Raw genomic sequence first — 24,193 nt, forward strand, 5'->3', positions numbered from 1 at the left:
ATACCATTCATAGCAAATATTATAAAATTAAATTTTAGCCGACATAGTACTTTAAACATTAATTTTAGCAATCATCACTTTGCAATGCAGCTTAATCACAAATGCTATGAAAATATTTTACCACTAAAATAATTTGACAGAATTTTATAATCATGGAAATTTGTATCATATCAGCACAGTTATGACCCTTTTACACTGCATTTAATCATTTTTACTGATTTTATCAGAATTTTGTTTTTGTGCATTGCTTTCCTGATAGTCTTCCTGTTTTTGACACTTGAAATTAAAAAAACAGCCCAAAAATAGATTTTTTAAATAAAAGCTCACTTTTCAATTAATTAAATTGTGGGCAGAGCTAACTCTACCTTAGTTTAAATATTATTGGACAGTTTGAAATGGATCTAGATTTACTTTATAATTTTACTTCATTCTGTCCTTATGACAGGAGTGCACCTTGTGAGCAATGTTTCCTTTGATTTGTTAATGACCAGGTAAATGGAATGACGGAAGCATTAATGCTTGAACCAATTTAATTTCGTAAGAACTGCTCATAGTTTTTTTTTTTATCAGTTGGATCTCTGATACATACAGGAACACATCACCATACTTGATAAGTCTCCAAGCAAAAGTACTAAGAAGTTTGCTGAAGTAGAGTTTCTGTTTGCTTGAAATTGAGTGAGCATACTTGCATCATAGGCCATATCCTATTAACTTCGATGTAGTTTAGCATGTAATGATGCTAGGGACCACATGTTTGCACTGATTTATTGCTGGAGTTTAAAAGCTTGCAGCTTACGAGCCCAGAATATCATTAGGCTCCCCAGAATGTACTACCCTATTTGGTAAGACATTGACTTTCAGGGTTATCTGGAAGTAAGCGGGAAAAATTCCAGCACCCATTGGTATGTCTATTTCTCCATGCCCCATTGATAAGCCAGGTTAACTGGTCAATCATAGCAATGCCTCGGAATACTGTGGACCTGCCAGGCTCAGAACCTTGATTACCAAGTAAGGCAGAAAGAATTGTATTCAATTCCAAACTCTTATCACCAGGCTTGTCAACTTCCATCCAGCTTGTTGCATAAGAAACCATGGTACTAATTGGTTAAACTGTTGTGGAGAAATCTTCCTCTCTCCCAAGAGGACCCACTGAAATAGAGGATCGACGCTCTGATTGATGAGAGACTCCAGAGATAGGTTTGAGACGATCTTTTATTCCAGCATATGCAGGGTAACCTCTTTTCTTAGCAGCCTAAGACAAAATCTTCAAAAACCCAAAGGGTTCACAAGTTCTTATTCAGATTTCGAGTAGGTTGGCCTACAACTGATCATTGAAGTGACAGTGATTGTCAGTGGCAGTGTTCTCAATGAGATGCTAAGAAGAGTTATTTAACTGCCACAAATAACACAGATGAAAGACAGAGACAAAGAAAGGAATTCAGTTCAGTCAAAGCAAAGCATTTGTTAACCCTTATCAGACTACCTGCTGTTTAGCCTCAATCCCTTCATCCTCCCTAGCATATGGAATAAATCTCCGCCTCTCGGAATGTGTTTGTTTCTACAGGTTTGACCTTACTGGCCTTTTCAGCCTGTTCTACATTCTTTAAAAGTTAAAGAATGGCCTAATCTTATGTTCCCTCAAAATCTTGAATTTTCCTTTTTACATACAATCTGTCGGTATTTCCTCACCCTACTTACACAAACCTCTGTAAAATATTTTAGGAAAAGGCAATGACTATTAAGCCCAACAAGATTGACCTTTGATTGATCGCAATTCAATGTATTTGTCTTCTCCTCATCTTCCATAATCTAGTTTCGTTCTAGAAATGAATTTGTCTCAATGTCACTTATACTATTCACTCCAAAAACTTTCATTGGAACTTGTTTCACACATTTATTATCCATTGTGAAAATAGTTTTAGCCTGATATCATTACCTATTTTGAACTTCCGAATTCATAGAATCTCTCACCTAGTATTTGAACCCTTTCCCGTGGTAAGAGAAGTCCCTAGATAATTTTGTCAATTCCCCTCATAAAATCTTGAAACCTTCAATTAGGCTAATTCAAAGTTGTCCACTTTATAAAGAAAACAAGCTAACTTCCTTAAACTCTCTCCATAATTTAGATTTCCAAAAGCTGCTAAATTTTGATGGGGAATAATATTGTTCCAGTTATTATGTAACTAGAAGTAAAAGAAAAAAAGAAAGACTTGCATTTATATAGAGCTTTTCACAACCTCAATGTTCCAAAGTGCTTTACAACCAATAACGCACTTTTGAAGTGCAGTTACTGTTGCAATGTAGGAAACGCAACAGCCAATTTGCGCACTGCAGCTCCCACAAGCAGCAATGAAATAAATGATCAGATTATGTTTTTTAGGTGATAGTGGGGTTTAAATATTGACCAGGACACCAGGGAGAACTCCCTTGCTCTTTAAATAGTGCCATGGGATATTTACACCCACCTGAGGCCAGACATCCTGAAGCATCAGTCTGGATTATGTGCACAAGTCCCTGGAGTGGGATTTAAACCCACAACCTTCGTAACTCAGAGGTGAGAGTGCTACCACTGAGCCACGGCTGACAATGGGCATAAGTATTCCAGATGGAGCCTGACCAATGCCTTATGTAGTGACATGACAACCTATTTTGAATTAAGCGCTCAACAAATGGAACCAGTTCCTTATTTTCCTTTCTTTGACTGCAATCCAGCACTGGGCTCTCAGTTGGCTAGCTTTACTCAAAATAACAGTATGGGTGGAGATAAGGAATAACAAGGGGCAGAAAACACTGGTTGGTGTAGTATATAGGCCCTCTAACAGTAGCTATACCGTTGGACAGAATATTAATCAAGAAATAATAGGAGCTTGTAACAAAGGTAATGCAAAAATCGTGGGGGACTATAATCTTCATATAGACTGGCCAAATCAAATTGGCAAAGGTAGTCTGGAGGATGAGTTCATGGAATGCATTTGGGAAAGTTTCCTAGAACAAAACATCATGGAACCAAGCAGGGAACAGGCTATTTTAAGTTATATTGTGTAATGAGACAGGGTTAATTAGCAATCTCATAGTAAAGGATCCTCTGGGGAAGAGTGATCATAATACGATAGAATTTCACATTATGCTTGAGAATGACTTGCTGAAGTCCAAATCTAGAGTCTTAAACTTAAATAAAGCCAATTACATAGGAATGAGTTAGCTAAGGTAGATTGGGAAAATAGATTAAAAAAGTATGGCAGTGGATAGAATTTAAAGAAATATTTCATAATTCTCAACAATAATACATTCCATTGAGAAACAAAAACTACACAGGAAAAGTGATCCATCCATGACTAACTAAAGAAGAAGCTTGTAATGTTGTGAACAACAGAAATAAAGCTGAGGATTGGGAGAGTTTCCAGCAAAGGCTGACCAAAAAATTGATGATAAGGGAAAAAATAGACTTCGAGCGAAAACTAGCAAGAAATATAAAAACAGATTATAAGAGCTTCCATAAGTATGTAAAAAGGAAGAGAGTAGCAAAAGTAAACATTGGTCCCTTAGAGGCTGGGGCAGGAGAAAGTATTATGGGGGATAAGGAAATGGCAGAAACATTAAACAAATATTTTGTATCTGTCTTTACAGTAGAAGATGAAAAAATCATACGTAAAATGGTGGGGAACCAAGGGTCTAATGTCAGTGAGGAACTTAATGTAATTAATATAAATAGAGAAAAAGTACTTGAGAAACTAGTGGGACTAAAAGCTGGCAAATTCCCTGGACCTGACGGCCTGCATCCTCGGGTTCTAAAAGAGGTGGCTGCAGAGATGCTGGATTGGTTTTGATCTTTCAAAATTCCCAAGATTCTCGAACCATCCCAGCGGATTGGTATGTAGCAAATGTAATAGCGTTATTCAAGAAAGGAGGGAGAGAAAAAACAGGGAACTACAGGCCACTTCGCCTGACGCCAGTCGTCGGGAAAATGCTGGACTCCATTGTTGAGGAAGTGGTATTAGGGCACTTAGAAAATCATAACATGATTAGGCACAGTCAACATAGTTTTATGACAGAGGAAACAAGCAGGAAAAAAGGGTAAAAAAAACAAATTTAAAGCTCTTTATCAAAATGCACGTAGCATTCGTAACAAAATAGATGAGTTGACGGCACAAATAGATACAAATGGGTATGATCTGATATCCATTACAGAGACGTGGCTGCAATAGTGAGAAACGATATCGGCTCAAATAATCAGGATGTTAAAACAGTTTGGGTGAAGATAAGGAATAATAAGGGGAAAAAGTCACTGGTGGGCGTAGTCTATAGGCTCCCTAACAGTAGCAACTCTGTTGGTTGGAGTATAAACCAAGAAATAGTGGTGGCTTGTAAAAAGGGAACCGCAATAATCATGGGTGATTTTAACCTCCATATTGATTGGACAAATCAAATTGGTCAGGGTAGCCTTGAGGAGGAGTTCATAGAGTGCATAAGGGATGGGTTCCTTGAGCAGTATGTAATGGAACCAACCAGAGGACAGGCTATCTTCGATCTGGTCCTGTGTAATGAGACAGGATTAATAAACAATCTCCGAGTAAAGGATCCCCTTGGAATGAGTGATGATAGTATGATTGAATTTCAAATTCAGATGGAGGGTGAGAAAGTTGGATCTCAAACCAGCAGACTGAGCTTAAATAAAGGAGACTATGAAGGTATGAGGGCAGAGTTGGCTAAAGTGGACTTGGAAAATAAATTAAAGTGTAAGACGATTGATGAACAGTGGCGTACATTTAAGGAGATATTTCACAATTCTCAAGAAAAATATATTCCAGTGAGGAGGAAAGGGTGTAAAAGAAAAAATAGCCATCCGTGGCTAACTAAAGAAATAAAGCACGGTATCCAATTAAAAACAAGAGCATACAAAGTGGCGGGAGGATAGAAGATTGGAAAGCTTTTAAAAGCCAGCAACGAATGACTAAAAAAATGATTAAGAAAGGGAAGATAGACTATGAAAGTAAACTAGCACAAAATATAAAAACATAGCAAGAGTTTCAAAAGGTATATAAAAAGGAAAAAAGTGGCTAAAGAGGACGAGACCGGGGAATTAGTGATGGGGAACATGGAGATGGCAGAAACACTGAACAAATATTTTGTATCGGTCTTTACGGTAGAGGACACTAAAAATATCCCAACAGTGGATAGTCAAGGGGCTATAGGGGGAAGGAACTTAACACAATCACAATCACTAAGGAGGTGGTACTCAGTAAGATAATGGGACTAAGGCGTTTGCATCCTAGGGTCTTAAGAGAAGTAGCGGCAGGGATAGTGAATGCATTGGATGTAATTTACCAAGATTCCCTGGATTCTGGGGAGGTCCCAGCAGATTGAAAAACTGCAAATGTAACACCCCTATTTTAAAAAGGAGGCAGATAAAAAGCAAGAAACTATAGACCAGTTAGCCTAACATCTGTGGTTGGGAAAATGTCCATTATTAAAGAAGCAGGAGCAGGACATTTGGAAAAACATAATTCAGTCAGGTAGAGTTAGCATGGATTTATGAAAGGGAAGTCATGTTTGACAAACTTGCTGGAATTCTTTGAGGATGTAACAAACAGGTTGGATAAAGGGGAATCAGTGGATGTGGTGTATTTGGACTTCCAGAGGCATTTGACAAACTGCCACATAAAAGGTTACTGCACAAGATAAACGTTCACGGGTTTGGAGTAATATATTAGCATGGCTAGTGGATTGGCTAACTAACAGAAAACAGAGAGTCGGGATATATGGTTCATTCACGCGTTGGCAATCAGTAACTAGTGGGGTGCCGCAGGAATCCTAGCTGGACCCCAACTATTTACAATCTATATTATCGACTTGGAAGAAGGGACTGAGTGTAACGTAGCCAAGTTTGCTGACGATACAAAGATGGGAAGAAACATAGAAACATAGAAAATAGGTGCAGGAGTAGGCCATTCGGCCCTTCTAGCCTGCACCGCCATTCAATGAGTTCATGGCTGAACATGCAACTTCAGTACCCCATTCCTGCTTTCTCGCCATACCCCTTGATCCCCCTAGTAGTAAGGACTTCATCTAACTCCTTTTTGAATATATTTAGTGAATTGGCCTCAACAACTTTCTGTATTAGAGAATTCCACAGGTTCACCACTCTCTGGGTGAAGAAGTTTCTCCTCATCTCAGTCCTAAATGGCTTACCTCTTATCCTTAGACTGTGACCCCTGGTTCTGGACTTCCCCAACATTGGGAACATTCTTCCTGCATCTAACCTGTCTAAACCCGTCAGAATTTTAAACGTTTCTATGAGGTCCCCTCTCATTCTTCTGAACTCCAGTGAATACAAGCCCAGTTGATCCAGTCTTTCTTGATAGGTCAGTCCCGCCATCCCGGGAATCAGTCTGGTGAACCTTCGCTGCACTCCCTCAATAGCAAGAATGTCCTTCCTCAAGTTAGGAGACCAAAACTGTACATAATACTCCAGGTGTAGCCTCACCAAGGCCCTGTACAACTGTAGTAACACCTCCCTGCCCCTGTACTCAAATCCCCTCGCTATGAAGGCCAACATGGGAAGAAAAGCAATGTGTGAGGAGGACACAAAAAACCTGCAAAAGGACAAGGCTAAGTGGGCAACAATTTGTCAGATGGAGTATAATAGAAACATAGAAATTTACAGCGCAGAAGGAGGCCATTTCGACCCATCGTGTCCACGACGGCTGACAAAGAGCTGCTTGGCCCTCGGTCAGCAGCCCTGAAGGTTACATATCATCATCGTAGGCAGTCTCTCGGAATTGAGGAAGACTTGATTCCACTCTTAACATGAGTTCTTAGTTGGCTGTACAGTCCAATACGAGAACCACAGTCTGTGTCACAGGTAGGACAGATAGCCATTGAGGGAAGGGGTGGGTAGGCCTGGTTTGCCGCACGCTCTTTCCGCTGCCTGCGCTTGATTTCTGCATGCTCTCGGCGAATTGACTCGAGGAGCTCAGCGCCCTCCCGGATGCACTTCTTCCACTTAGGGCGGTCTTTGGCCAGGGACTCCCAGGTGTCAGTGGGGATGTTGCACTTTATAAACCTATGAACAATGGCGGAAAGATAAAGAGCAACCAGTCCGCCCCACACAAATGTGACACCCCTTACATTGAAACATTCTATACTCCATCCCAAACGGAGCCACGTGATCTCCTGCGAGAGGCAAAAACCCAGGCCGATTTAGGGGAAAAACATCTGGGAAATTCCTCTCCGACCCATCCAGGCGATCGAAACTAGTCCAGGAGATCACCCCTGGCTGTATTTGATTCCCTGCAGTACTTGGCATCATATCTGTGCCGGCCAACAAGAGATTATCCAGTCTAATCCCAATTACCAGTTCTAGGTCCGTAACCCTGCAGGTTACGGCACTTTAAGTGCCCATCCAACCATCTCAGAGTTTCTGCATCCATCGCTCTTCCAGGCAGTGAGTTCCAGATCCCCACAACCCTCTAGCGAGAAGGGGGAACTGAGGGAAATCCTTATTAGTCAGGAAATGGTGTTGGGGAAATTGAAGGGACTGAAGGCCGGTACATCCCCAGGGCCTGAAAGTCTGCATCCCAGCGTACTTAAGGAAGTGGCCCTAGAAATAGTGGATGCATTGGTAGTCATTTTCCAACATTCTATAGACTCTGGTTCAGTTCCTATGGATTGGAGGGTAGCTAATGTAACCCCACTTTTTTAAAAAAGGAGGGAGAGAGAAAACTGAATTATAGACCAGTTAGCCTGACATTGGCAGTGGGGAAAATGTTGGAATCAATTATTAAAGATGTAAAAGCAGTGACAGGATCAGTCCAAGTCAACATGGATTTATGAGTTTTTTTGAGGATGTAACTAGTAGAGTGGATAAGGGAGAATCAGTGGATGCAGTGTATTTGGACTTTCAAAAGGCTTTTGACAAGGTTCCACACAAAAGATTAGTGTGCAAAATTAAGGCTCATGGTATTGGGGGTAATGTATTGACGTGGTAGAGAACTGGTTGGCAGACAGGAAGCAAAGAGTAGGGATAAACGAATCCTGTTCAGACTGACAGGCAGTGACTAGTGGGGTGCCGCAGGGTTCAGTGCTGGGACCCCAGCTATTTACAATATACATTAATGATTTAGACAAAGGAATTGAATGTAATATATCTCAAGTTTGCAGATGACACTAAGCTGAGTGGCAGTGCGAGCTGTGAATAGGATGCTAGGAGGCTGCAGTGGGACTTGGACAGTTTAAGTAAATGGGAAAATGCATGGCAGATGCAGTATAATGTGGAAAAATGTGAGGTTATCCACTTTGGTTGCAAAAACAGGAAGACAGATTATCATCTGAATGGTGACAGATTAGTAAAAGGGGAGGTGAAACGAGACCTGGGTGTCATGGTCCATCGGTCATTGAAGGTAGGCATGCAGGTACAGCAGGCAGTAAAGAAGGCAAATGGCATGTTGGCCTTCATAGCGAGGGGATTTGAGTATAGGAGCAGGGAGGTCTTATTGCAGTTGTACCTTGAGTATTGTGTGCAGTTTTGGTCTCCTAATCTGAGGAAGGACATTCTTGCTATTGAGGGAATGCAGCGAAGGTTCACCAGACTGATTCCCGGGATGGCAAGACTGACATGAAGAAAGACTGGATCGGCTAGGCTTATATTCAATGGAATTTAGAAGAATGAGAGGGGATCTCATAGAAACATATAAAATTCTGACGGGATTGGAGAGGTTAGATGCAAGAAGAATGTTCCCGATGTTGGGGAAGTCCAGAACCAGGGGTCACAGTCTAATAAGGATAAGGGGTAAGCCATTTAGGACCGAGATGAGGAGAAACTTCCTCACTCAGAGAATTGTGAACCTGTGGAATTCTCTTCCACAGAAAGTTGTTGAGGCCAGTTCGTTAGATATATTCAAAAGGGAGTTAGATGTGGCCCTTATGGCTAAAGGGATTAAGGGGTATGGAGAGAAAGCAGGAATGGGGTAGTGCAGTTGCATGATCAACCATGATCATATTGAATGGTGTTGTAGGCTTTAAGGGCCGAATGGCCTACTCCTGTACCTACTTTCTATGTTTCTATGTTTCTGTAAGGGCTGGTGCTGCTCCCTGCATTTTTCCTGCAGCTGTCGTGCTGCAAAGATCATGTCCGTTGCGCCCCATAGGGGGCGAAATCCGCAGTGTGACTCCGGGAGGAGCTCCTCAGCCACAGGGAGAAGACGGTTGAGGAGAACTCTAGCGACACCTTTCCTAGCGGCTGATAGGGAGATTCTCCTGTAATTGCCGCAGTCGGACTTGTCCCCTTTTTTAAAGATGGTCACGACCACTCCATCTCTGAGATCTCCCAGCATGCTTTCCTCCCTCCAGATGAGAGAGATGAGGTCATGTATCCGCGCCAACAGTGCCTCTCCGCCGTACTTTAGCGCCACAGCAGGCATTCCATCCACTCCCGTAGCTGCCTTGTTCTCGAGCTGTTTTATGGCTTTTCTTACCTCGTGCAACGTTGGAGTTTCACTGAGGTGGTGGCGGGTCACATACTGCGGGATGGAATCGAGAGCGCTCGAGTCAAAGGCAAAGTCTCGATTGAGGAGATCTTCGAAGTGCTTCTTCCAATGGGCCCTGACAGCCTTGGTGTCCTTGATGAGTGTTTCCCCATTCTTGGCCAGCAGTGGGGTGGGGCCTTGGGAGTTTGGACCGTAGGTGGCCTTGGTTATGGAGGCCTGGAGGGCAGACCAAGCGCTGTGGGAATTCAACATTTCAGATATTCGATGCAGGATGGATAAGGGGGAACCAGTGGATGTGGTGTATTTGTATTTCCAAAAGGCATTCGATGAGGTGCCACTATAGACCAGTTAACCAAACGTCTGTCGTTGGGAAAATGCTGGAGTCCGTTATGAAGGAAGTAGTAGCGGGATATTTGGAAAAGCAATAACTCAATCAAGCAGAGTCAGCATAGTTTTTGAAAGGGAAATCATGTTTGACAAATTTGCTGGAGTTCTTTGAGGATGTAATGAGCAGGCTGGATAAGGGAGAACCAGTGGATGTGGTGTATTTGTATTTCCAGATGGCACTCGATGAGGTGCCACATAAAAGATTATTGCACAAGATAAAAGTTCACGGGGTTGGGGGTAATATATTAGCATGGATAAAGGATTGGCTAACTAACAGAAAACAGAGAGTCAGGATAAATGGGTCATTTTCCGGTTGGCAAACAGTAACTAGTGAGGTGCCACAAGGATCAGTGCTGGGTCCTCAACTATTTACAATCTATATTAATGACTTGGATGAAGGGACCGAGTGTAATGTAGCCAAGTTTGCTGATACTAAGATGGGTGGGAAAGCAAATTGTGAGGAGGACACAAAAAACCTGCAAAGGGATATCGACAGGCTAAGTGAGTGGGCAAAAATTTGACAGATGGAGTATAATGTGGGAAAACGTGAGGTTTGACAGAAAAAATAAAAAAGCAAATTATAATTTAAATGGAGAAAAATTGCAAAGTGCTGCAGTACAGAGGGACCTGGGGTCCTTGTGCATGAAACACAAAAAGTCAATACGCAGGTACAGCAAGTAATCAGGAAGGCAAATGGAATGTTGGCCTTTATTTCAAGGGGGATGGAGTATCAAAGTAGAGAAGTCATGCTATCAACTGTACAGGGTATTGGTGAACTCACACCAAGGACCCGAAATTGGTCGACATACCACTGCACACTACCCGCAGACACCGGCGTACCGCCCAAAAGGACGATTTTGGTCAGAAAACAGCTACATACCGCTCAGCGGAATACTCATCAATGACATTCCGCCGAGCAGTATGCCCGCAGACCGCCCAAAAAGTGCGATTTTCATTGCATACTGCTGATATACCATCGGAGCTTCATACAGTCCTAGAAAAGGTGGTTTTATGTGATGGTAAGTGGTCAAGAATGGGTGGAGTGCACGGAGCCACCAATTTGGAAATCGGTAACTGTCAGCTAAAGCAGCAGCTCTGTAGCTCTGAGGTGAAAAGCGATTTTAGAGTGCGATTTTGATTGGAAAAAGTAAATTTACTATTGCTTAGTAAATTATTAAGATAGAAAGGCATTTTATTATTTTTTTGATCAAAAAATATTGTGGAGATTTAAGAAGAATGGGGCCTGTGTTATCTAAGCCTGTATTGATGACAACCTGTCTAATGGAGGAACCAGATGTGAGGAAGTTTATTGAGCAGAGTTATAAGGCTCATTGAAGAGGTTGCAGAATGATGAGGAGGAGGAGGAGTCCCTACCCACAAAGGATCTTCATGGAGAAGTGTTCATACTTGGACCTGACCAATCGACAGTGTATCCGAAGGCTGCGCTTCTGAAAAGAGGTCATCACTGAGATTTGCCAGCTCATTCAGGCAGACCTGCAGCCCGGTAGCACCCTCTGTTGAGATGAAGGTGACTGTGGCACTTTCCTTTTATGCATGTGGGTCTTTTCAATCATTAGCTGAGGACATATGCGCTATTTCCCAGTACGCTACTCATTGGTGCATTTTTCAGGTAACTGAAGCATTGTATGCACGCTGGATGGAATTCATAAACTTCCTAATGACAAGGAAGGCTCAGAGAGTGACAGGGCTTTGGGATTTGCACACATTGCCAGCTTCCCCAAGGTGCAGGGTGCTGTTGACTGTACCCATATTGCCCTGCGATCACCGTTACAGGAGGCGGAGGTGTACCGAAATCGTAAGGGATTTCACTCCCTCAGTGTGCATCATAGGCAGTCCCTTGGAATCGAGAAAGACTTGCTTCCACTCTTAAAATGAGTCCTTAGGTGGCTGAACAGTCCAATATGGGAGCCACGGTCCCTGTCACAGGTGGGACAGATAGTCGTCGAGGGTAAGTAAGGGAGGGTGGGACAGATTTGCCGCACGTTCTTTCTGCTGCCTGCACTTGATTTCTGCATGATCTCGGCGATGAGACTCGAGCTCAGCGCCCTCTCAGATGCACTTCCTCCATTTAGGGCGATCTTTGGCCGGGACTCCCAGGTGTCGGTGGGGATGTTGCATTTTATCAAGGAGCCTTTGAGGGTGTCCTTGTAACGTTTCGTCTGCCCACCTTGGGCTCATTTGCCGTGAAGGAGTTCCGAGTAAGCGCTTGCTTTGAGAGTCTCGTGTCTGGTATGCAGACAATGTGGCCTGCCCAGTGGAGCTGATCAAATATGGTCAGTGCTTCAATGCTGGGGATGTTGGCCTGGTCGAGGACGCTAATGTTGGTGCGTCTGTTCTCCCAGGGGATTTAGGATCTTGCAGAGACATCGTTGGTATTTCTCCAGCGACTTGAGGTGTCTACTGTACATGGTCCATAGCTCTGAGCCATACAGGAGGGCGGGGATTACTACAGCCCTGTAGACCATGAGCTTGGTGGCAGATTTGAGGGCTTGGTCTTCAGACACTCTTTTCCTCAGGCGGCCGAAGGCTGCACAGGCGCACTGCAGGCGGTGTTGATCTCGTCATTAGTGTCTGCTCTTGTTGATGAGAGGCTCCCGAGGTATGGGAAAAGATCCACGTTGTCCAGGGCTCCTCCGTAGATCTTGATGACTGCGGGAAGGACAGGCTGGTGGAGGATCTTTGTCTGACGGATGTTTAGCTTAAGGCCCATACTTTCGTACGCCTCAGTAAAAACGTCGACTATGTCCTGGAGTTCAGCCTCTATGTGCGCAGACGCAGGCGTCGTTCGCATACGGTAGCTCGACGACAGAGGCTTTGGGGTGATCTTGGATCTGGCCTGGAGACAGTGAGGCTTATTGGGTTCCCACTGGTTCTGTAGTTTAGTTCCACTCCAGCGGGGAGCTTGTTGACTGAGGTGGAGCATGGCAGCAAGAAAGATTGGGAAGAGGGTTGGGGCGACCGGATGGTATGCGACCATACATAGCGGATAATGGCAGTGAATGGCAAGTTACCAGGGAGCATCCATGGATGCGAATATCTTGCGGGAGAGCACTGTGTAGCCTAAGCCTATATTCTCTCGAGTTTAGAAGAATGAGAGGTGATCTCATTGAAAGATACAAAATTCTTACAGGGCTTGACAGGGTAAATGCAGGGAGGTGCTTCCCCTGGTTGGGGAGTCTAGAACCAGGGGTCACAGTCTCAGGATAAGGGGTCGACCATTTAGGACTGAGATGAGGTGAAATTTCTTCACTCGGAGGGTGATGAATCTTTGGAATTCTCTACCTGAGAGGGTTGTGGATGCTCAGTCGTTGAGTATATTCAAGACAGAGATGGATTGATTTTTGGATATTAAGGGAATCAAGGGATATTGAGGTAGAAAATCAGCCATGATCTTTTGAATCGAGGGGCCGAATGGCCTACTCCTGCTTCTATTTCTTGTGTTCTTATGTTCTCATCGAGCAGCTCATCAGAGTCTTTATGCAACAATTCTGCTGCCTGAGAGAGTCTGGTGGCTTTCTGCAATACAGCCCAGATGTAATATGATGGTGGTTTGCTGTATTATGCATATCTTTGAATCATAGAATCATTACAGCACAGTAGGAGGCCATTTGGCCCCTCAAGCCCATGCCAGCTCTCTGCAAGAGCAATTCAGCTAGTCTCACTCGCCTGCCCTTTCCCCGTAACCCTGCATGTTCTTTTCTTCGGGTACTTATCCAATTCTCTTTTGAAAGCCACTATTGAATCTGTCTCCACCACCCTTTCAGGCAGTGTATTCCACTCGCTGCGTAAAAAGGTTTTTCCTCATGTAGCCTTTGGCTCTTCTGCAAATCACCTTAAATGTGTGTCCTCTGGTTCTCGACACTTCCGCCCATGGGAATAGTTTACCTCTATCTACTCTGTCTAGACCCCTCATGCCTTTGAACACCTCTATCAAATCTCCTCTTAATCTTCTCTGCTCAAAGAACAAGGAAGACACAAACAACCTTCCGGATATAAAGGGGGTCAGAGGGTCTAGTAAGGAGGAGGAACTGAGGGAAATCCTTATTAGTCAGGAAATTGTGTTGGAGAAATTGATGGGACTGAAGGCCGATAAATCCCCAGGGCCTGATGGACTGCATCCCAGAGTACTTAAGGAGGTGGCCTTGGAAATAGCGGATGCATTGACAGTCATTTTCCAACATTCAATCGATTCTGGATCAGTTCCTATGGAGTGGAGGGTAGCCAATGTAACCCCACTTTTTAAAAAAGGAGGGAGAGAGAAAACAGGGAATTATAGACCGGTCAGCCTGACATCGGTAGTGGGTAAAATGATGGAATCAATTATTAAGGATGTCAAGGCAGCGCATTTGGAAAAAGGTGACATGATAGGTCCAAGTCAGCATGGATTTGTGAAAGGGAAATCATGCTTGACAAATCTTCTGGAATTTTTTGAGGATGTTTCCAGTAGAGTGGACAAGGGAGAAGCAGTTGATGTGGTGTATTTGGACTTTCAGAAGGCTTTCGACAAGGTCCCACACAAGAGATTAATGTGCAAAGTTAAAGCACATGGGATTGGGGGTAGTGTGCTGACGTGGATTGAGAACTGGTTGTCAGACAGGAAGCAAAGAGTAGGAGTAAATGGGTACTTTTCAGAATGGCAGACAGTGACTAGTGGGGTACCGCCAAGGTTCTGTGCTGGGGCCCCAGCTGTTTACATTGTACATTAATGATTTAGACGAGGGGATTAAATGTAGTATCTCCAAATTTGCAGATGACACTAAGTTGGGTGGCAGTGTGAGCTGCAAGGAGGATGCTATGAGGCTGCAGAGTGACTTGGATAGGTTAGGTGAGTGGGCAAATGCATGGCAGATGAAGTATAATGTGGATAAATGAGAGGTTATCCACTTTGGTGGTAAAAACAGAGAGACAGACTATTATCTGAATGGTGACAGATTAGGAAAAGGGGAGGTGCAATGAGACCTGGGTGTCATGGTACATTGGTCATTGAAGGTTGGCATGCAGGTACAGCAGGCGGTTAAGAAAGCAAATGGCACGTTGGCCTTCATAGCGGGGGGATTTGAGTACAGGGGCAGGGAGGTGTTACTACAGTTGTACAAGGCGTTGGTGAGGCCACACCTGGAGTATTGTGTACAGTTTTGGTCTCCTAACTTGAAGAAGGACGTTCTTGCTATTGAGGGAGTGCAGCGAAGGTTCACCAGACTGATTCCCGGGATGGCGGGACTGACATATCAAGAAAGACTGGATCAACTGGGCTTGTATTCACTGGAGTTCAGACGAATGAGGGGGGGATCTCATCGAAATGTTTAAAATTCTGACGGGTTTAGACAGGGTAGATGCAGGAAGAATGTTCCCAATGTTGGGGAAGTCCAGAACCAGGGGTCACAGCCTAAGGATAAGGGGTAAGCCATTTAGGACCGAGATGAGGAGATATTTCTTCACCCAGAGAGTGGTGAACCTGTGGAATTCTCTACCACAGAAAGTTGTTGAGGCCAATTCACTAAATATATTCAAGAAGGAGTTAGATGTAGTCCTTACTACGAGGGGGATCAAAGTGTATGGCGAGAAGGCAGGAATGGGGTACTGAAGTTGCATGTTCAGCCATGAACTCATTGAATGGCGGTGCAGGCTCGAAGGGCTGAATGGCCTACTCCTGCACCTATTTTCGATGTATGTTTCTATGTAACCTCAGCTTCTCCAGTCTATTGACGGAACTGTAATTCCTCATCCCTGGAACCAGTCTTGTAAATCTTGTCTGCTCCCTCTCTAAAGTCTTCAGATCCTTCCTAAATTGCGGTGCCCAGAATTGGGCATAATACTCCAGTCGGGGCCAAACCAGTGTTTTATAAAACCAGTGTTTTATAAAAGTTCATCATAACTTCCTTGCTTTTGTATTCTATCGGTTGAAAATTCTGTACCTTCCCTAACAGCCGCGAAGCAGGATTTCCTGCGATAAGCGAAATTAGTCCCGCCCCATGAGCTATATTGGACTTACTGTGATTCAGTTCCTGCCTGGGATGCAATGGGACGCGAATTTTCCAGTGCTACGCGGAGCGATGCATCGCACTGGTGGGAAGACAGGGCCCTCTCCATCCATTAAAGGGGAGGGCCAAGCTGCCAACTCTAGGAAGGAAAGGGACCATCGCTAGACCACCAGGGAGCGGTGTGCTATGGCAGCAGCCCGGCACACAAGCGGTGTGCCAGGTTGCAAGATCACAGCACTACCGAATTTTCACTCCGGGGCCAAAACGGGTCGCTGTGCACAGTAATGACATCGTCATCACCAGTGCAGGGGCCCGGGGCGCTACTGGTTAGCGCCACTACTAAACTCCCGCGGAATTTCGCGGAAGTCGATAGTTGGGCACACCCGGACAAAAAGACCTTTGCGTCCCGGGCGCGCTAACGGCAGGTGTGAACAACTTGAATTTTCCCCACATGCCTCTATTTGTAAAGCCCAGCATCCCGTATGCGTTCTTTAACCACTTTCTCAACCTGTCCTGCCACCTTCACCGATTTGTGCACATTTACCCCCAGGTCTCTCTGTTAGTGCACGCCCTTTCGAATTGTACCCATTAGTTTATATTGCCTCTCTTCGATCTTTCCACCAAAATGTATCACTTTGCATTTTTCTGCAATAAATTTCATCTGCCACGTGTCCGCCCATTCCACCAGCCTGTCTATGTCCCATTGAAGTCTATCACTATCCTCCTCGCTGTTCACTATACCTGCAAGTTTTGTGTCATCTGCAAATTCTGTAATAATGTCCTGTACATCCAAGTCATTAATGTATATTAAGAAAAGCAGTGGCCCTAGCACCGACCCCTGGGAAACAGCACTGTATACCTTCCTCTAGTCTGAAAAACAACCATTCACAATTACTCTCTGTTTCCTGGTACTTAGCCAATTTCATATCCATGTTGCCACTATCTCTTTTACTCCATGGGTTTCAACTTTGCTGGCAAGCCTATTATGTGGCACTTTTTTCAAATGCTTTTGGAAGTCCATGTACACTACATCAACCCCATTTCCCTCATCGACCCTCTCTGTTACCTCATTAAAAAATTCAATAGAGTTAGTTAAACGCTATTTGCTTTCAACAAATCTGTGCTGACTTACCTTAATTAATCCACACTTGTCCAAGCAACTTAATTTTGGCCCAGATTATCATTTCTAAAAACTTCCCCACCACCGAGGTTAAGCTGACTGGCCTGTAGTTGCTGGGTTTATTCTTGTACCTTTTTTTGAACAAGGTGTCACATTTGCAATTCTCCAGACCTCTGACATCACCCCCATATCTAGGGAGGATTGGAAGATTATGGCCAGTGCCTCTGCAGTTTCCACCTTTACTTCCCTCAGCATCCTCGGATACATCCCATCCACTTATCTACTTTAAGTACAGCTTGCCTTTCTAGTACCTCCTCTTTGTTAATTTTTAGCCCATCCAGTATCACAACTAATTCCTCTTTCACGATGATTTTGGCAGCATCTTCTTCCTTGGTAAAGACAGATGCAAAGTACTCATTTAGCACCTCAGCCTTGCCCTCTGCTTCCATGCTTGGTCTCCTTTTTAGTCCCGAATCGGCCTCACCCCTCCTCTTACTGCCCGTTTACTATTTATAAGCCTATAAAAGACTTTTGGGTTCCCTTCTATGTTAGCTGCCAGTCTTTTCTCATACTCTTTGCCCCTCTTATTTCCTTTTTCACTTCCCCTCTGAACTTTCAATATTCAGCCTGGTTCTGACATATTCTCCCCTGACATCTGTCATAAGCCCCTTTTTTCTCCTTCATCGTACTCTCTCTGCTGTTCAATAGGGACACCATTGGAAGAGGATCTTCAGCATGATCGAAGATGTTGACGAAGGTGGAGGGGTCCAACAGAGATTTTCAGCAGCAGATTATTGAAGAATGTTTCAGATGAACGATCCCTACTCCCGTGATCTGTGGTAGTGCTAACTGTAGGACATTCGTGATCTGACTGAAGCCCCTAACCATTTAGTCTCCCAGTCTGTCGGAGGCGATGGTTGAGCCCAAAGCCTGCATGGCCCCAGTGTAAGCATCTGAGAGGGATACTATAGTTACTAGTGCCAGAGACTCCTGCAGGAAAGGCCCAGCAGCAGTGACCATATGCTTCATGGTTGACTGCAGAATGTCCGTGCCATGCGTTAGCGACGCACACAAGTTTGTAATGGACTCCTCCACATGCTCTGACATATTGGGAAGTTCCCTAGCAGACAGTCCAATTCATTAAGCAAATGCGGTGCATAGAAACCATTTTTCTTTTAAAGGCTGATTCCCTAAAGTCTGTTTTGCTGTCCTCTTCAGCAGAGCTAGGATGTAGCTTGCTATCCAGTGAGCTGTTTCCTGGGCCGTTCTTTTCACCTCCTGTTCACTTGTGCGTAGTGAATCACCCTGTACAAACCCTTGTAACTCACTATCTATACCATGCGGGGAGCTGATTTTTGTGCTGGTGCTTAGAATGATGAGAGTGAGTGAAGGTGTGTCTATGGGAAGGTTTTCCCTCTTTGTTTGTGTGATTGCGAGACCTTAGAAAAGGGGGGAGGGACATGGATAACATGTAGTGATAAGGGTAAGGAGTAGCAGATGAGTGGTAGCACAATGTACCATCAGGTTCATACTGAGTGAGAATTAAATAGAAAGATAAAAGGAAGTTAAGATGCCCAAACATCCTGTTGTGCTTGGCCATCTCCCATGTTGTGTGCCGTCTCTGTTCGTGATGCTGATGGCTTCCTCTTCCATTGGTTTCAGTGTATATAAGGGTACTATTCTAGTAACTTCCCTCCAGTTGTGTGCCAGATTATCCTGCAAGAAGAGTGCGAATGTATGTGCCCTGTTGAAAGGTTTTCAAGATATATGAGGCAGTTTACATAGTGTGAATAATAAGAACATAAGAAATAGGAACAGGAGTAGGCCATACGGCCCCTCAAGCCTGCTCCGCCATTCAATAAGATCATGACTGATCTGATCATGGACTCAGCTCCACCTCCCTGCCCGCTCCCCACAACTCCTTATCCCCTTATCGTTTAAGAAACTGTCTATTTCTGTCTTAAATTTATTCACCGTCCCAGCTTCCACAGCTCTCTGAGGCAGCGAATTCCACAGATTTACGACCAGTGAGCGAAGAAATTTCTCCTCATCTCAGTTTTAAATGGGTGGCCTCTTATTCTAAGATCATGCCCTCTAGTTCTAGTCTCCCCCATCAGTGGAAACATCTTCTCTGCACCCACTTTGTCAAGCCCCCTCATAATCTTATACGTTTCGATAAGATCACCTCTCAATTTTCTGAATTCCAATGAGTAGAGGCCCAACCTACTCAACTTTTCCTCATAAGTCAACCCCCTTATCTCCGGAATCAACCTCGTGAACCTTCTCTGAAATGCCTCCAAAGCAAGTATATCCTTTCGTAAATATGGAAACCAAAATTGCATGCAGTATTCCAGGTGTGGCCTCACCAATACTCTGTATAGCTGTAGCAAGACTTCCCTGCTTTTATACTCCATCCTCTTTGTAATAACGGCCAAAATTCCATTGGCCTTCCTGATCACTTGCTGTACCTGCATACTATTCTTTTGTGTTTCATACACAAGTACCCCCAGGTCACGCTGTACTGCGGCACTTTGCAATCTTTCTCCATTTAAATAATAACTTGCTCTTTGATTTTCTCTGCCAAAGTGCATGACCTCTCACTTTCCAACATTATACTCCATCTGCCAAATTTTGGCCCACTCACTTAGCCTGTCTATGTCCTTTTGCAGATTTTTTTGTGTCCTCCTCACATATTGCTTTTCCTCCCATCTTTGTATCGTCAGCAAACTTGGCTATGTTACACTCAGTCCCTTCTTCCAAGTCGTTAATATAGATTGTAAATAGTTGGGATCCTAGCACTGATCCCTGCGGTACCCCACTTAGTTACTGGTTGCCAACCAGAGAATGAACCATTTATCCCGACTCTCTGTTTTCTGTTAGTTAGCCAATCCTCTATCCATGACCCGAAGAAGCAGCAAGTGGGGCCATGAGAGACTGTAGTTGTGAGAGCAGAAGCAGAAAGAGCTATAGTCACTTGTTCTGTGCTGATTTGAGAGGTAGAGAAGTGGAAAGGAAGGATTGATGGTGCTGGGGATAAAGTATGGTCATGCAGGACTGTGTAAAGAGTTAAAAAAATGTGAAGGGGAATCATACCACGGCGGTCCTGGTGAGATCATTAAATCTGTTCCTGCACTGCAGCCAGGTCCATTTACATGCTCTGCCACTTCTTTCCAATTCTGTCCAATGATATTCCTGGTCCCCCGCCGTCAATCATTTGGTCTATGAACACCTCCACGATGAAAATCTGGGGGCCCTGGTTGAAGTTGTGGTGCATGCTGCTCCATAGTATTGCTGTTTACTATCACTATCGTAAAAATGCACTTCTAATAGTGTTGCAGGCTAGCTTTAAGTAGTCGTTGCCCCACCAGATATCCCACAATCCCAATCAGTGAGCTGTCTAAAGAGTGCCTGTTTCACAGCACCAGCTAACTGATCCAATTTAAAGTAGGTCCGGCCTCAAATGATATGGAAGACATGCTAATTCTTTCCTGTAGGTAAACACTCTGCCCACAGCCTACCCGATACATGCGATATGTGAAAATCACCCCAGGTTTATTTATATATTTATGTGATTTCATGTCTAACTTACTATATCTTGTTTTTTAGTGATTCTCAAGGTAGTTGCCACTTTGTTGAAAAATTCTACACCAAGCAATGAGTTGATGGAAGTTAGACGTCTGTTTTTATCAGATATGATAAAATTGTTCAGTAACAGTCGGGAAAACAGAAGGTATGTTGACACAGCTGACACAAGGTCTGATTTACATACGCATTTTTATTTTTACTTGTATACATTTCAATAACTGCCTGCTTGGCAGATACATTTAGGATACCTTGTTCAATGACACATTTGTGTGCATATGTTGCATTTCATCTTTACTTTTTGGTTCTTTCTTTCATTCCTTGTCTCCTTGGTCATCTGTGTGCAATTAAAACTATTTCCTCACGTGGTGGGTAAATGCCGACATAGACTGGTTGTGTTGAATGGCCTACTTCCATGTCGTAACTTGTATGTATTTTTATGTAAAACTAATACTGAATCAAAATAAAACTTTGAAAAATAATTTACTAAATTTAGTAAGATATTGAAAATACACAGATGCCTGTCAACATCTGACATTTTGGTAAAGACATTTTTGATCAGTTGGGAACATAAAATATCTTTCCACAGTCCATGCATGCTTATTTAGCCCTGGACTCGACCCCTTCCCAACCCAAGATTTACTTTTTCTCCTATCTGTGTACCAACTTAAATAGCTCTGAATGGTCCTCTACATTGACGAACTGTATTCATTTTAATATATCAATCATATTCCCCTTATTTTTCTCTACAATGAGAAGTGTCCCAGTTCTATAAGTCTATCCTTATATGAATCATTTAAATATTTTTTCTCTGCACCATTTCCAGCTTAGCTCACTATATCCTTCCTGTAGTAATTCCAGAACTGCATACAAGGTGCAGCCTGATCGACATTCTATAAAGTGACAGGGTAGCATCCTTCAATTTACATTACAGAACCAAACAATCCCATTTGTTTTCTAATGCTATAATCTTTCTGCTTATTTTGTATCCATAACTGTATGGCTTTACACTCATCTACATTAAATTGCATCTGAGGGTTACCCACCCACCTCCCCAAACAGCTGGAGTCCTGCTATAGTTTGTTGGTATAGTTCACCCTACTGAACTCCTCTGCTACCTATGTGGTATTTGTAAATACAGATTCTCATATCACTCCTCCGCTCTATTTTGGCATCATCCCAACTTCAACCAGCTTTCCTTATTGTCTCTTAAAGTAAACATTTTTTTTAAATCACTGTCTTGAGAAGGGACCATTACAAAAATCAATATTCAGATTTCCATTTTACAAAAAATACTTTTCGAATGGTTTCATTATTTCAATTAATTTTGCACACTATTCATCAATATTATAAAGTTAAAGATATGTAAAGCATTTTTGTTGCAGGAATGACTATACTAAAGAACATAAGAAATAGGAGCAGGAGCAGGCTGTACGGCCCCTCGAGCCTGCTCCGCCATTTAAGATGACCATGGACTCAGGTCCACTTCCCTGCCTGCTCTCCATAACCCCTTATTCCCTTAATATTGAAGCCTAATGGAGGAAGTACCTTTGCAAGGTGTATTCCCCCCCAACCACTGAATATATATGTAGAAATATCCATAGATGAACTTTATATGCTTGATCAAGGAATATTATCTTATATATTTAACAATGTAACGGCTCGTATGAGATACAGATGTTGATGATGAAAGTAACATTACATTGATCCACTTCTTTTGATGATCTATTCTGTATACTGTGATGTATTTTTTTCAGGTGCCTCTTGCAGTGTTCAGTCTGGCAAGACTGGATGTTCTCCCTTGGATATATAAATCCAAAATGCTCAGATGAACAGAAAATCACAGAGATGGTGTACAACATTTTCCGTATTCTCCTGTATCATGCAATCAAGTATGAGTGGGGAGGCTGGCGTGTTTGGGTAGATACTCTCTCAATAGCACATTCCAAGGTAGGATTTGTTCACTAGCAAATTTAACTTCAATAAGTATGCAGAGGTTGTCTATTAAATGCAATATTCAAATTCTGCTGTAAAGTGCCTTTTTGTTAGTTTACAAAGTAGTCACTTCTACTGTCTTCTGTTTGGCTCATACTGTTGTATAGATACAATTCCCATGTATAAATCCTGTAGTATCGACAATGGAGTAATGGAGAGTGACATAATTTGTAGTTGAGAGCAGTAACTTGCTCCACAAGATGTTTTAGTATAGTTCAGCTGACTGTACACCACAGACTGTAAATATATGATGCACAATATCATGGGCAGTTCATTGTCACCCTCTTCTGGTAGATTATAAACATTGCACCATAGGTCTCTCTTGTCTTCTTAGCTATTTCGTGACTCCATTGTCTATTAATTCATTCTATGTCTTGATTGGAATGGGAATCAGCATTAATGGCCTGGAAATTGCAGTCGGAGGCTTGCTGCCGGCATACCCTCTGAACCAAAAGAAAAGTACGAACTTACCTGGTGTCTCCGGAGCTTAGGACTGTTCCAGTCCTGGGCCTGCAGGCGTACGACTAAGACCCATGGATCCCAGGGACGCATGCAGTTCGCAAGCGTCGCTGGGATCACGTGGGCCATGCCAACCAGTGATAAAGGTGGATGCCTCTCATGCTTATGGGGATTCCATTTATGTATGGAATCCCCTTAACCATAATAGAAATCCCCAAATAAATAAAATTTCACACCACTTAAATAAAAAAAATAAATGATCGCATGTTCAAAATTAATTGAAAGACCCTTTAATCAAACATTTAAAAGAAAAATTAAATTTTTTGAGAAGTAAATTTAAACATTTTAAAACAGGAGAAAATTTACCGAAACTAATTTTAAATGTATGTCTATGTTTAAATCATTAAAAAAAAATGAGTTAAACATTTATTTTACCCTACGCTGGTAAAAGAAGGCCTTACGCCTGCTTTTATCAGGCGTAAGGGATTTGTGGGCATTCGCCGCGCAGTAGTTTGGCAAAGAGCCCAACTCTGCACCACGTAAGTGAATTTGTAGCGGATGCGGTGGATCTGTCCAAGCGAAACCTAACATCGCAAGTTCTGGGTTTTTGTGCATGCGGAAACCCGGAACTTGCAAGGCCATTCGAAAGGCTTCTGACAGCGTACGCTTAACATTTTTTTCTTTCAGCATTTTCTGCAGTAATTGGAGAAAAAACCACAACCAATAGGGTAAAAATATATCAAATTCTCCTTGTATGTTTGGTATGATTGAGACTGTCCAGCTAATAAAACTGCATTTCTATTTTGGATAGCATAGTGTTTCCCCATTATGTTTGAAACTTGCAAGAATATTTAATAGATAATATTGTTTTATTCATCCTAGTTTTTCATTTCTCACGCTGTCCTCCACTCAGGAGGAGATAGAACAATAGACTTAATAATATACTATTCTTACCAGTAAGATGAACTGTAAATATCTTTCCCTTTACTTTCTTCCCTCTTGATCCCTGAGATGAAGTGCTTAGTCATCAGATACTGAAGGAAATGCACCGTTCTATCACTTCAGCTACTAGCCTGCTTTAGAGCCCTCCTAATCCATATGAACTGTTTTATGCAAAAGCAAAATACTGCGGTGCTGGAAATCTGAAACAAAAGCAGAAAATG

General features: G+C 43.0%; 1 protein-coding gene across 1 annotated transcript in view; it reads left to right on the plus strand.

Moving 5' to 3' along the window:
• The window catches only part of nbeaa (neurobeachin a), a 1,211,357-nt gene that overhangs the window by 405,137 nt on the left and 782,027 nt on the right, over window positions 1-24,193 (plus strand). Inside the window, exons 20-21 of the mRNA XM_070892347.1 lie at window positions 20,601-20,724; window positions 22,334-22,526. Coding sequence (XP_070748448.1) covers window positions 20,601-20,724; window positions 22,334-22,526 — 317 coding nt within the window. The remainder of the gene's footprint in view (window positions 1-20,600; window positions 20,725-22,333; window positions 22,527-24,193) is intronic.

This window comes from Pristiophorus japonicus, chromosome 10, assembly GCF_044704955.1.
Source record: "Pristiophorus japonicus isolate sPriJap1 chromosome 10, sPriJap1.hap1, whole genome shotgun sequence".
In the NCBI taxonomy this organism is placed as follows: Eukaryota; Metazoa; Chordata; class Chondrichthyes; family Pristiophoridae; genus Pristiophorus; species Pristiophorus japonicus.